Genomic DNA, 14141 nt, shown 5'->3' with positions numbered 1-14141 from the left:
ACTTCTTGGGTTCAGGATTGCCTCTCCATTTCCTTCAAACCTCTAGTTTGTCCTGTTTTTCTTTGGTCTCTATGTTGTTCAGACACGGGCCCAGTATGCTTTTCCCAGGCGCCTTCTGTCGGCTGCTTCCACCCTGCCCTGAAGCCCTATTTGCTGGTTTGCCTCTTGGCTTCAACCTGTGCACCCCACAGGCAAGTGACGCACATGCCACACCAGCTTCTTGATGCCACACAGTGCACCTCAGCTGGGCCTCAGGGTCTTGGCTAAGCATGTCTGAGCAGGGAACTGGACATTCACCCTTACTTGCCTCTGGTTCTAACCCTTAGCTTCCACCTTGTTCACTAAATGAATCTTCTTGGCCAGCACTGTACTTAGTGGAACACCTTGCTCAGTTCCCCTGTCCAAGGTCTCACATTCTGTCCCTGAACCTCATAACTGCAGCTGAAAGCTGCTTTTGGCTAACTGCTGGCCAGATGGCCTGTCAACTCCTCAATGTCCTTTGGCTATGCTGCTCCAGGCGTCAGCAGTTTCCCCAGAACAAGCTTTCCCAGTCTGTTCCATCCTTCTGTGCTATGATTGACTAGGATGTGCCTCACCTCATCCTAATGGAAGAAATGACAGGGATCCTCTGTAAAACCCAGCAAGGGAAAATGAGAGGGGCTAAATGAAAAAGCCACTTCTAAGTTTAACTGTTACAATGTAGCTCTACTAGTCTATTCCACAGGTAAGGTATCCAAGTATCAGACATACCCATATCTAAATCTAAGTACCAAAGCAGTCAGAAGTCAAACATAAGTAAACTCAGAATTTCCAGGACCATTTTCCGGTGCAGATAACAGAGAGTGATTACATATAAGAAATAAGTAAAGGAAAAGCAAATGCACAAAAGAAATCGAGCAAAAAGGTCAAAGGCTATCTTGGAAAAAGAATAGTTCTTTCTGTGAAAATGTTATGGTACAACTAAAACACTGTGAGGACATGAGTAACCGTAAGCACATGACAACGTGCCTTTCATGAAGGACTAAGTGACACCAAAGGTCAATGGAATAGAAAAGCCCTATCCGTGAGATGTTGCATCTGAAATGGAGACGAGAAAGCTCGCCTTGTAAACAGCACAGATTATGGCTGCATTACCCAGGTCATTATTCTTTGTGATGGCAGCTGCCACCCTTGTCCGTGGTCCTTGCTTGGTAAACTGATATCCAAACTTGAGGATTCTTGAATTCTCTTCCAGCATCTGGGCAATTTCCATCTCTACAGCTGTTCCCAACTGCTGCCTCTGGTTGCCGGTGCAGACACACACACAGGACGGCCAAAAAGGAAAAGGAATGGTTACTTGCACAGGAAAGCCAAGATCCCAAAGTTCCTAATTAGAAGGGTCAGTGTCACTTCACATATTTTCTCCCATAGACTCATTTGAGTCCTGTTCCTTGTCTAGAAGCAAAATCCAACAGTCAGCTGAATCTGCTGGTTTACTGTGCTGAACAAACTAAGCAAGTCATTGGAAAGGACGAGGTCAGAGATAAAGTTAAACAAAATTAATGTTCAGTGTTTCCAATTCACCGTGTATCTGTGGTTTAAAAAAAAAATGACAGGGTATTTTTAATAGTAAAACTATATTATAGCAGCCAGCCCAATTACTAAATTATTAATTCTAGGATCCATAGATAATTAAAGATCACCAACCTATGGGCTGTTGTCTCAGCAGAATCTCACTAGAAAATCCTAAACAGGCTTTATTGTGGTCTGAACCATGCCCATGGTCAGATGAATTACCAAACGCTGAAGGGGTTATTGGGCTACAGAAAAATCTCCAAGTGTTTAAGTTAGTGAGAAATCCTCAAGTTATTTGTGTTGACTGGTTGAAGTTGAGACATAAAATGAAAAAAATAAAAGGTGGAATTTGTTTTTTTCCTTAAATATAGGGGCATGTAAGTATAGGAATTTAAAATTAACATAATATATTTCTTCATAATATAGTCATTACTTTTTTGAAAAGTACAAAGTACAGGCTTGCTTAGAAAGGGAAATAAAGGGTGGCGCCTGTGGCTCAAAGGGGTAGGGTGCCGGTCTCATATGCCAGAGGTGGCGGGTTCAAACCCAGCTCCAGCCAAAAACCACAAAAAAAAAAAAAAAAAAAAAAAAAGAAGGAAATTCCCTTTATTAAAAAAAAGAAAAAGGAAATAAAAAAGTATATAAAATAGAATAGTCACCTTCCTATACCACTCCTATTCCCCATAGAGAAAGCCAGTTTGACACGTAGTATGTAGCCTTCTAAGCATTTTCTACGCTTTTATACATCAATCCAATCACAGGTACGACTATGCTTTCTTTTTTTTTTTTTTTTATTGTTGGGGATTCATTGAGGGTACAAGAAGCCAGGTTACACTGATTGCAATTGTTAGGCAAAGTCCCTCTTGCAATCATGTCTTGCCCCCATAAAGTGTGACACACACCAAGGCCTCACCCCCCTCCCTCCGTCCCTCTTTCTGCTCTTCCTCCCCGCCCATAACCTTAATTGTCATTAAGTGTCCTCATATCAAAATTAAGTACATAGGATTCATGCTTCTCCATTCTTGTGATGCTTTACTAAGAATAATGTCTTCCACTTCCATCCAGGTTAATACGAAGGATGTAAAGTCTCCATTTTTTTTTTTTTTTTTTTTTATTGTTGGGGATTCATTGAGGGTACAATAAGCCAGGTTACACTGATTGCAATTGTTAGGTAAAGTCCCTCTTGCAATCATGTGTTGCATGTGTGACACACACCAAGGCCCCACCCCCCTCCCTCCGTCCCTCTTTCTGCTTTCCCTCCCCCCATAACCATAATTGTCATTAATTGTCCTCATATCAAAATTGAGTACATAGGATTCATGCTTCTCCACTCTTGTGATGCTTTACTAAGAATAATGTCTTCCACGTCCATCCAGGTTAATACGAAGGATGTAAAGTCTCCATTTTTTTTAATGGCTGAATAGTATTCCATGGTATACATATACCACAGCTTGTTAATCCATTCCTGGGTTGGTGGGCATTTAGGCTGTTTCCACATTTTGGCGATTGTAAATTGAGCTGCAATAAACAGTCTAGTACAAGTGTCCTTATGATAAAAGGATTTCTTTCCTTCTGGGTAGATGCCCAGTAATGGGATTGCAGGATCAAATGGGAGGTCTAGCTTGAGTGCTTTGAGGTTTCTCCATACTTCCTTCCAGAAAGGTTGTACTAGTTTGCAGTCCCACCAGCAGTGTAAAAGTGTTCCCTTCTCTCCACATCCACGCCAGCATCTGCAGTTTTGAGATTTTGTGTCCATTTTTTTTTTAATAGCTGAATAGTATTCCATGGTATACATATACCACAGCTTGTTAATCCATTCCTGGGTTGGTGGGCATTTAGGCTGTTTCCACATTTTGGCGATTGTAAATTGAGCTGCAATAAACAGTCTAGTACAAGTGTCCTTATGATAAAAGGATTTCTTTCCTTCTGGGTAGATGCCCAGTAATGGGATTGCAGGATCAAATGGGAGGTCTAGCTTGAGTGCTTTGAGGTTTCTCCATACTTCCTTCCAGAAAGGTTGTACTAGTTTGCAGTCCCACCAGCAGTGTAAAAGTGTTCCCTTCTCTCCACATCCACGCCAGCATCTGCAGTTTTGAGATTTTGTGATGTGGGCCATTCTCACTGGGGTTAGATGATATCTCAGGGTTGTTTTGATTTGCATTTCTCTAATATGTAGAGATGATGAATTTTTTCATATGTTTGTTAGCCATTCACTGTTGTTTTAAAACATGGTTCTTATTTGCCGTTAAGGATATTTTTTCATGTTGGTAAATATATACCATTCACCTCATCCTTATAAAGAGCTGCATGGTACTTCATTGCGAAGGATCGTAATATATTTAGTCAGGCCCTAGTGACTTACTATTACTTTGCTTTCCATTTCCACTCTTCTAACCAATGCTGCAGTGAACTTCCCTTGCACACACAGTCTATCCTGGGCATTTCTGTAAGTGTGCCTATAGGGCAAATTATAGCTGGGTCAAAGGGTAAGCATGTACCAGATTGTGACATATTACCAACTTACTGTTAAAGGTTATGACAACTTTTACTCCTGCTAACAGTTGTATGAGTGTTACTGTTTTCCTTCTCCTAGCCAAATGAAATATTATATTTATATATATATATTTTTTGAGAGTCTCACTCTGTCACCCTGGAGTTGAGTGCCATGGTGTCATATCTCACAGCAACCTCAAACTTCTAGACTCAAGCGGTCCTCATGCCTCAGCTTCCCTCCTTAGTAGCGGACTACAGGTGCCCATCACATGTGGCTAATTTTTCCACTTTGAGTAGAGAAGGGTCTCACTCTTGCTCAGGCTGGTCTTGAACTCTTGAGATCAAACAATCTACCCTCTTTAGCATCCCAGAGCTCTAGGATTACAGGCCTCAGCTACCTCCCCTGGCCCAAATGAAATATTATAGATCTTTTTTTTTGCAGTTTTTTGCTGGGGCTGGGTTTGAACCTGTCACCTCTGGCATATGGGGCCGGCACCCTACTCCTTTGAGCCACAGGCACCACCTATTACAGATTTTTTTAAAGTTTATCAATCCATTTGGTAAAAATTTATATTTAAACTTGTATTCATTTAATTCATTTAATTTGCATTTCTCAAATAAGGATAAGAACAATTAATTTTCTTACGTATTTATATTTCTTTTTCCATTTTTTTTTTTTTTGGCAACTACCAACTCATGCCATTTGCCCGTTTTTCTACCAGCTTACAGTTTATTTTTTTAAATTGATTTGCCCTTTGTCAAATGTTCTGAAAATACTTCACTTAGTTTGTCTTTTGACTTTCTTTTTGATTACTAGAAGGACTTATTTCCATTTTCATGTAGCCAAATTTTACTAATTTCCTAGACCCTTATGTCTTTTTTTTTTCTTTAAGACAGAGTCTCACTTTGTCGTCCCTGGTAGAGTGCCCTACATAGCTCACAGCAACCTCAGACTCTTGGGCTCAAGAGATTCTCTTGCCTCAGCTTCCCGAATACTGGGACTACAGGCACCCACCACAACATCTGGCTATTTTTAGAGATGGGGGTCTTGCTCTAACTCAGGCTGGTCTCAAACTCAGGTGATCCACCCGCTTCAGCCTCCCAAGCGCTGGGATTACCGGTGTGAGCCACTGCCAGGCCTAGATTTTATGTCTTGTTTAGGAAGCCTCTCTATTCCTCTTGATTTTTTCTTTTTAGACAAGAGTCTCACTTTGCCACCCCTCGGTAGAGTGTACTTGTGTAACAGCTTACAGCAACCTCAAACTCTTAGATTCAAGTGATTCTTTTGCCAGCCTCCTAAGTAGCTGAGACTATAGGAGCCTGCCACAACATGCAGCTACTTTTAGATACAGCAGTCTCACTCCAGCTCAGGCTGGTCTCAAACTCCTGAGCTAGAGCAATCCACCTGCCTGGGCCTCCCAGAGTGCTGGGATTACAGGTATGAGTCACCGTGCTCAGCCTCTCTTTTGAGTTGTTTTATGATTTCATGTATTTTAATATTTAAATCTTCATTTCATTTGGAATGAATTTTTGCATAAGAATGAAGATAGAAGGCAGGGTGCCAGGGCTCACACTTGTAATCCCTGGCACTCTGGGAGGCTGAGGCAGGCGGATCTCTTAAATTTACAGAGTTGGAGACCAGCCTGAGCCAGAGTGAAACCCCCTTCTTTAAAACTAACCAGGTGGGCGGTGCCTGTGGCTCAGTCAGTAAGGCACCGGCCCCATATACCGAGGGTGGTGGGTTCAAACCTGGCCCCGGTTGAACTGCAACAACAAAAAAAATAGCTGGGCGTTGTGGCGCGCGCCTGTAGTCCCAGCTACTCGGGAGGCTGAGGCAGGAGAATAGCTTGAGCCCAGGAGTTGGAGGTTGCTGTGAGCTGTGTGATGCCATGGCACTCTACCGAGGGCTATAAAGTGAAACTCTGTCTCTACAAAAAAAAAAAACAACTAACCAGGTGTTGTGGCAGGTACCTGTAGTCCCAGCTACCTGGGAGGCTGAGGCAAAAGGATCACTTGAGTCCAAGGATCTGAGGTTGCTGTGAGCTATGATACCACAGCACTCTATCAAGGGCAACAAAATGAGACTGTCTCCAAAAAAAAAAAAAAAAAAAAAAGAATGAAGACAGAGACCCAATTTAATTTTGTTCCAAGATGCTAGCAAACTGTCATTCTATCTTTTACTTCATTCTTCCCTGATTTGAAACAGTGACATATAATTGCAAAATTCTTAGGTATACTCAGGTTTGTTTCTAGAATCTACTCAAAGCATTGACATATAATTGCAAAATTCTTAGGTATACTCAGGTTTGTTTCTAGAATCTACTCTTGTTCTACTGGTCTTTTATTTATTTATTTTTTTGAGACAGAGTCTCAAGCTGTCGCCCTGGGTAGAGTGCTAAGGCATCAGATCTCACAGCAACCTCAAACTCCTGGGCTCAAGCGATCCTCTTGCCTCAATTTTTCTATTTTTAGTAGAGGTAGGGTCTCACTCTTGCTCAGGCTGTTCTCAAACTAGTGAGCTCAAGCAATCCACCCGCCTCAGCCATCCAGAATGTTGGGATTACAGGTATGAGCCACTGAGCCCCCAGGGCCTACTGTCTATTTTTGTGCCAGTACTAAACAATTTTGATTACTTTGCAATATATTAAAAATACATGCCTTTTAAATTTGGAAAACTTAAGTGCAGAATGGATGAAGGAGAAGGTAAGTTTTTTTTTTTTTTTTTTTTTAAGATGATTCTTTTTTTTTTTTTTTTTTTTTATTGTTGGGGATTCATTGAGGGTACAATAAGCCAGTTAGGAGAAGGTAAGTTTTAAGGCTTACCTCTTTGATCCTCTCATTCTTGTCATCCAGTAGCCTGTTAAACAAGTCTTTCCCCAAAGATTTAACACAATGTGATATTTCCAGTTAGACAATAACAATTATGGGCATTCACGTTGTGAAGATCAGTGCTCTAAGTAATTTGGGTCCATTGGAGGGAGTGGCAGCTAAAAAAAGTAAGAAGTACCAAAAAAAGGGAGGGGGGAGGTTAAGGTGGAGGGAGGGTAATGGGTGGGGCCGCACCTACGGTGCATCTTAGAATGGGCACAGGTGAAACTTACTAAAGGCAGAATACTAATGTCTACATACAATAATTAAGAAAATTCCATGAAGGCTACGTTGAACAGTTTGATGAGAATATTTCAGATTGTATATGAAACCAGCACATTGTACCCCTTGATTGCACTAATGTACACAGCTATGATTTAACAATAAAAAAAAAAAAGTAAGAGGTGTTGACCTCAAAGTTTCATGAGCAACTTTAGCAAATGACATACAGTTTAGAACAATGGGACTGAACCAAAGAAGGAGACCTGAGTTAGAGTTGAGGCTGCCACAGCTATGACTTGAGCCCCTAGAGTGGGCCAAAGTGGTGCTTTTGAGTTGTGGACTTGGGTAACGCGCAATGTTAATGAACAAAAGTTACCCGACACCTATACTCCTAAGCCTCTTGAGTCCCTTCTCTCCAAGTAGCTATTTTCTCGGTCGTTTAAATTTTTTGTCAGCCTATAGTTACTTGGTTTTTGAACAAAAGGCAAATCCAAACTTATTCCTCCTTGACTTGGACGTTCTATTTATATAGATGTCAACTGTAATCTCTTTAGGGGTTTTCTCTATTTTGTACTGAATCTTTGATGACATTTTGGCCAAGTAGTAAAATAGATGCATCATTTCCCCTTTTATAATGTAATTGCATGAACTATTCACATCATCTGCTATAGAAAAATAGGAAATATGAATAGTAGAATACTACCTTTATTTATGTTTTGTTTGGGGAATAGGAGCATGCTAATACCTACATAAAGGGTTTAGATTCTAAGAAGCTGAATAGAATTATATAGGGAAAAGGTCATATAAAAGAAGAGGGGGAAGAGGTCAGGCACGGTGGCTCACACCTGTAATCTCAGCACACTGGAAAGCAGGTAAATTGCTTGAGCTCAGGAGTTCAAGACCAGCCTGAGCAAGACTGAGACCCCATCTCTACTAAAGATAGAAAAAATAGGATGTTGTAGCAGGCGCCTGTAGTCCAGCTACTCAGGAGGCTGAGACAAGAGGATTACTTGAGTCCAAGAGATTGAGGTTGCTATGAGCTATGACAGCACAGCACTCTACCCAGGGCAAAAGAGTGAGACTCTGTCACAAAAAAAAAACAACAAAAAAATTAAAGAAGGAAAGGAAGCAATGGAGTGCCTTCTCCCAGGCCTTCATTTTGGTGCAGTGCCTGCTGCTGTTATGCCCAGTTGGTCTCAGCCTCAGGGCCTGCCTGAGGAAACTGCCTCAGATATTATCTTATTTCAAACCCTCATTACACAGAGGAAACTGAGGTTACTTCTTTTTTTTTTTTTGAGACAGTCTCACTATGTCACAGCTCTCAGCAACCTCTAACTCTTGAGAATTTTTCTTTTTATTTATTTTTTATTTTTTGCAGTTTTTGGCCGGGGCTGGGTTTGAACCCTCCACCTCTGGCATATGGGGCTGGGGCCCTACTCCTTTGAGCCACAGGTGCCACCCAGCAACCTCTAACTCTTGGGCTCAAGCAATTCTCTTGCTTCAGCCTCCCAAGTAACTGAGATTACAGGTGCCCACCACAACGCCTGGCTAATTTTAGAGATAGGGTCTGGCTCTTGCTCAGGCTGGTGTTGAACTCTCAAGTTTAAGCAATCCATCTGCCTCGGCCTCCCAGAGTGCTAGGACTACAGGTGTGAGCCACCATGCCTGACCTTCTGAGTTTACTTTTTTTTTTTGAGACAAAGTCTCATCTTGTTGCCCCCAGTAGGGTGCCGTGGCATCATAGCTCACAGCAACCTCAGTCTCTTGCCTTAGCCTCCCGAGTAACTGGCACTATAGGCGCCCGTCACAATGCCCGGCTATTTTTAGAGATGGGAGTCTCACTCTAGCTGAGGCTGCTCACAGCCTCAGCCTCCCACAGTGCTGGGATTACAGGCATGAGCCACCACGCCTGGCTTGGTTACTTCTAATAGTTTATGAGTCAATGAACAAAATATTGATGTAAGACAAATTTTGACTCTGAATTTCCTCATTCTTTGAGTAAAGTAAATGATTTCTTCCAGTTCCTCTAGCTTAATCTTTTTTTTTGTCTCACATAAGAGAAGTCATTTCAGAAGCGTAATGGAGGACTAAAGTTGAAAAATTACACACATCCATTCCCAGATGGCTGAGGAGGGGTGACAAGGTTGACCTGGAAGGGATTTAAGACAGCAAGTTCTTTGTATTTCATGGTCTTCCTCACACACATTATAAAAAGCTGCTCTATTCTAAGTTTTTGGGATCCCAGTTCATTCACTGGGTATATGGTTGTCAGATTTAGCAAATAAACATACAGAATGCTCACTTAAGTTTGACTTTCAGATAAATAATGAATAATTTTGTAATATGATGATGTCACAAATATTTCATGACATATATTAAAAATTATACTTTATTTGAAGGTCAAATTTATTTGTATTTTATGTAACAACCTTAGTTGAGTGTTATCTTGTAAGAAACTAGGAATGGAGTATCTGTGACATTATTTCAGATAGGGGTTTCACAATGGCCTAAACCAATACAAAAACTTAAATATTCTTTTTTTTTTGTAGAGACAGAGTCTCACTTTATGGCCCTCGGTAGAGTGCCGTGGCCTCACACAGCTCACAGCAACCTCCAACTCCTGGGCTTAAGCGATTCTCTTGCCTCAGCCTCCCGAGTAGCTGGGACTACAGGCGCCCGCCACAACGCCCGGCTATTTCTTGGTTGCAGTTCAGCCCGGGCCGAACTGCCACCCTCGGTATATGGGACCGGCGCCTTACAGACTGAGCCTCAGGCGCCACCCAAAAAACTTAAATATTCTTTAGACCAAGTTATCCACGTCTGTCTTAGATCTCTTAGAAATATTTACTATGAGCCCTCTTAACGTCTTCCTTTATACTGGACAATTCACCAGATAGCCCTCAGCTATCATTTCTTCTCTTTTCTTTCTTTTTTTTTTTTTTTTGACATAGAATGTTAGTTTGTTACCCTCGGTAAAGTGCTGTGGCATCACAGCTCATAGCAACCCCAAACTCTTGGGCTCAATCAATTCTCTTGCCTCAATCTCCCAAGTAGCTGAGACTACAGGCACCAGCTATTTTTAGAGATGAGGGCTTGCTCTGGCTCAGGATGGTCTTGAACCTGTGAGCTCAGGCAATCCACCTGCCTCGGCCTCCCAGATTGCTAGAATCATAGGTGTGAAGCAATGTAACATAGGGTAAGTTTCTATCATTTCTTTTCACTCACTTTGTATCTGGCCCTGAGCTATCATTTCTTTTCACTCACTTTGTATTTCTCCCTAGCTTATTTTCCTATCCTTCTCCTCCCTGATGCTACTTTCTTAATTTACAGGCAGCTGAGACTATATCAGAACACACAGCATTGAATGCCCTTGTGTGTGGGGACGCATGTAGCACATCCCCTTGTAGGTTGCCCTCCACACCTCTGTATTTGGAAAACCTGCTTTGATGGTGCAACCCTTCTAACAGGATGAGAATGAATAAGCTCCTGTCTCCCTGTGGGGTTTGCCTGCTTTTCTGGCAACAAGTCTCAGACCAGGACCAGAGCACCTGCACTGAAACAGCCTGCTGTCCTGCTTAGCTAAGATGGAGAGTAGGGCCTCCAGGGAACTGCTGGGGTTCTCTGGGCTTAGGCAATAGTGCTGGGTGGCACTCTGGAGCTTTATCAGACCTCACAATGTCTATACCAGGGAATTTCCTAGATACAGCCCCCAGACACCTAAAGTGTGTTCTAAATACCCCAACCCTTCCCCCACTCTCCCTTCCTAAGAGGAATGTTCACACCACAAGTCGCTTTGTTCTCTCTTCTCCCTGGTCCACTCCAGGACCCTTTCTTTTCTTTTTCTCTTTTCTTTCTTTTTTTTTTATTTTTAATAAAAATATGGAATGCTTTACAAATTTGCATGTCATCCTTGCGCAGGGGCCACGCTTTTTTTTGGGGGGGGGACAGAGTTCCACTATGTCACCCTTGGTAGAATGCTGTGGTGTCACAGCTCACAGCAACCTCAAACTATTGGGTTAAAAGTGATTCTCTTGCCTTAGCCTCCCAAGTAGCTGGGACTACAGGTACCCGCTGTAATGCCCGGCTATTTTTTTCTTGCAGTTGTCATAGTTGTTTAGCAGGTCCCAGCCGGGTTCGAAACCACTGGCCTCGTATATGGCTGGTGCCCTAGCCCCTGAGTTATGGGCGCTGAGCCAGGACCCTTTCTTTTCACGATACAGTGTCTGGACCCCTCAGATTCACTGGAACCCCACTGTAGACTTTGCCTGCATCAAAGGAGGCTGGCACAGCATCATGACTGACAGCTCAGAGTTGCTGTCTGTGGGCAGAGCAATTCCGAAGGCATTGCAGGCTGATGCTGGGAAAAGAAGGTCTCCAAGGCACAGGAAGTGGCAGCTCTAGGGAAAGCAGCTTGCTTTGCCTGTAGATGGGAACCTGAGAGATGCTGCTGTACACTGAGACCTTCATCCCACTGTGGGTGTGGTCCGCTGCGCTCAGCCAGACCATCTTCCGGAACTCTGATTCCGATGCACAGGCTCTCTGTGGCCAGCACCAGACTGCAGGAGCCTGGGCCTGCTCTTTTGGATCTGGGAATCTCCAGCCAAGGACAAGAGGTCTGAGTCTCTGGCCATAGCCACCGTGCATTCTCCTTCTAACCATTGTCCCTGTGAGTGCCGAAAGCCAGGCTGGGCCAGGACTGGGCTGAGAGTCAAGCTGGAAGGCAATGATGACGGCTGAACAAAGAGACCGTTAGCAGCTCTGCCATCACCTCTGCTTTCTCCTGTGATGCCAGCCTCGCCTAGGGCTGAGGGGACAACTGACCCCTTATTTCTCAGGCTGCCCAGTGTGCATTAATTCGCAACATGCTCTTCCGTGTACTCGCCATGGGCAGACACGGTTACAACTTACACAGAGAGCCAGGGCGTCAGATCAAGTCACACACAAAAGCTTGTCTTTTACCTGGCTCCTGGTGGCATCCTCTCCTCACTGCACACCCCGCCATCAAAGCACTGAGTTCACTCTGCCCCCCTTTCTTACCTGGTTGTCGATCTTGATCTCTGTCAAGGTGTCATTTTCTCTCAGGGCATCCACCAGGGCCAGGATCCCAGTGCCAGTGATAAAATTGGACTCTATGTTTAGACTTCTTAAGGTCTTGTTTACTTTCAACATATCTGCAAAAGCCTTATTATGCAAAAAAAAATGACCATTATTAGGGTCCCTAAAGATTGATTTACTAAAGTCCTCACCTCCAAATAAAGTACAGATATTTTTTACAGCACTTCAAGAAAATCTTAGTCAAATCATATTTTCACCTCTAAGTAACAAAGATAATAATTTAAAACTGTAATAAAAGCCCACTAGTACATATTTACAAACTGTACATACTTGCAAAAAAACCTTTTAAAAAAAGATTCTGACATATGATTGTCAACTTCTTTGTTAAGTAAGAACATTAAAAAAAAAAAATCCCTTGGGCGGCACCTGTGGCTCAGTCGGTAAGGCGCTGGCCCCATATATTGAGGGTGACGGGTTCAAACCCGTCCCCGGCCAAACTGCAACCAAAAAATAGCCGGGCGTTGTGGCGGGCGCCTGTAGTCCCAGCTACTCGGGAGGCTGAGGCAAGAGAATCGCTTAAGCCCAGGAGTTGGAGGTTGCTGTGAGCTGTGTGAGGCCACGGCACTTTACCGAGGGTCATAAAATGAGACTCTGTCTCTACAAAAAAAAAAAAATAATAATACAATACAATAAAATAAAATAAAATAAAAAAATCCCACTATATTATTGTCAATTTTTTTGAGAAAGGACAAATGACCTTATTTTCCCCTTTACCATTATGTGAATGAATTAAAAAAGAAACTACCCCTGACTGGTACTTCTAGTTTAGTTATATTATTTCAGATCATTATACACGAGAATTTCTTAAAAATAACTTTTGGAACAAAATCACCACTTAGAGTGGCAAAACCACTGCAGACTCCAGTTTGAGACATTAGACTGCACACATCACACCTGCCTGATCCCCTTTCTCCCAGAGTTTCCCAACTCCATGAAGAAAAGATACACTTTTTAAGAAACTGCAACTCAGGGTGGTACCTGTGGCTCAGTGGGTAGGGCGCCGGCCCCATATCCCGAGGGTGGTGCATTCAAACCCGGCCTCAGCCAAACTGCAACAAAATAATAGCTGGACGTTCTGGCAGGAGCCTCTAGTCCCAGCTACTTGGGAGGCTGAGGCAAGAGAATAGCCTAAGCTCAGGAGTTGGAGGTTGCTGTTAGCTGTGACGCCACAGCACTCTATCGAGTGCAATAAAGTGAGACTCTGTCTCTAAAAATAAAAAATAAAAATAAAAAGAAACTGTAACTCTCTTGGTGCAAGAAAATAAAACAAAATGCCATTATCTTGAGGAATTGCTAAAATAACATAAATTAGAAAGATTGGTGGAGAAATCCGCACAGCGTAAGCTATTGCCTGAAATGTCAGAGGTAGGTCCTGTTTGGAACATTTCATTGAGGAACTGCCTTAAGAACTGATGAAACAATTAGAGCAGATGTTCCCCTCACCACCCCTCCCAGTGCTTTCCTGAAAAAAGAGAAGCTCAGGCATGACTATCAGTGAAAAATCTCCTTGGAGGAACTATAGTGAGGGTGCTGTGGCCTGGGAGAGAAGCAGCACAGAAACCAGGTACAGTGTGGGAGAAAGGAGGAGAAGGCAGTCCTGCCAGGAAGGAAGTACGGTAGTCCCCCGATTCAAAGTTTTAGTTACCTGCAGTCAACTGCGGTTGGAAAACAGTAAATGGAAAATTCCAGAAACAAGCGTTCATTAAGTTTTAAATTGTACTCCATTCTGAGTAGTGTGATGGAATTGTATACCCTCCTGCTCCCTCCACCTGGGACATGAATCATCCCTTTGTGAGCATAGCTACGCTGTATACAGTCCTTGCCTGTTCCTAACATCCAACCATCAACGTCGTCACGACTCAATGATCCAAAATCACCTGAAGCAGATG

The 14141-nt window shown here is 42.9% G+C and overlaps 1 protein-coding gene across 2 annotated transcripts in view; it reads right to left on the bottom strand.

The window, feature by feature from the left end:
* TMOD2 (tropomodulin 2) overlaps window positions 1-14141 on the bottom strand; it is a 70124-nt gene that overhangs the window by 10100 nt on the left and 45883 nt on the right. For both annotated transcript variants that reach the window (XM_053593129.1, XM_053593128.1), the window contains exons 8-9: window positions 12175-12318; window positions 1135-1279 (exon numbers count right to left, since the gene is read on the bottom strand). In XM_053593129.1, coding sequence (XP_053449104.1) covers window positions 1135-1279; window positions 12175-12318 — 289 coding nt within the window. The remainder of the gene's footprint in view (window positions 1-1134; window positions 1280-12174; window positions 12319-14141) is intronic.

The sequence above is a fragment of the Nycticebus coucang genome, chromosome 6 (assembly GCF_027406575.1).
Source record: "Nycticebus coucang isolate mNycCou1 chromosome 6, mNycCou1.pri, whole genome shotgun sequence".
Taxonomy (NCBI): Eukaryota; Metazoa; Chordata; class Mammalia; order Primates; family Lorisidae; genus Nycticebus; species Nycticebus coucang.
Note: the sequence above shows the minus strand (reverse complement) of the source record. Positions and strands in the feature narration are given on the sequence as shown.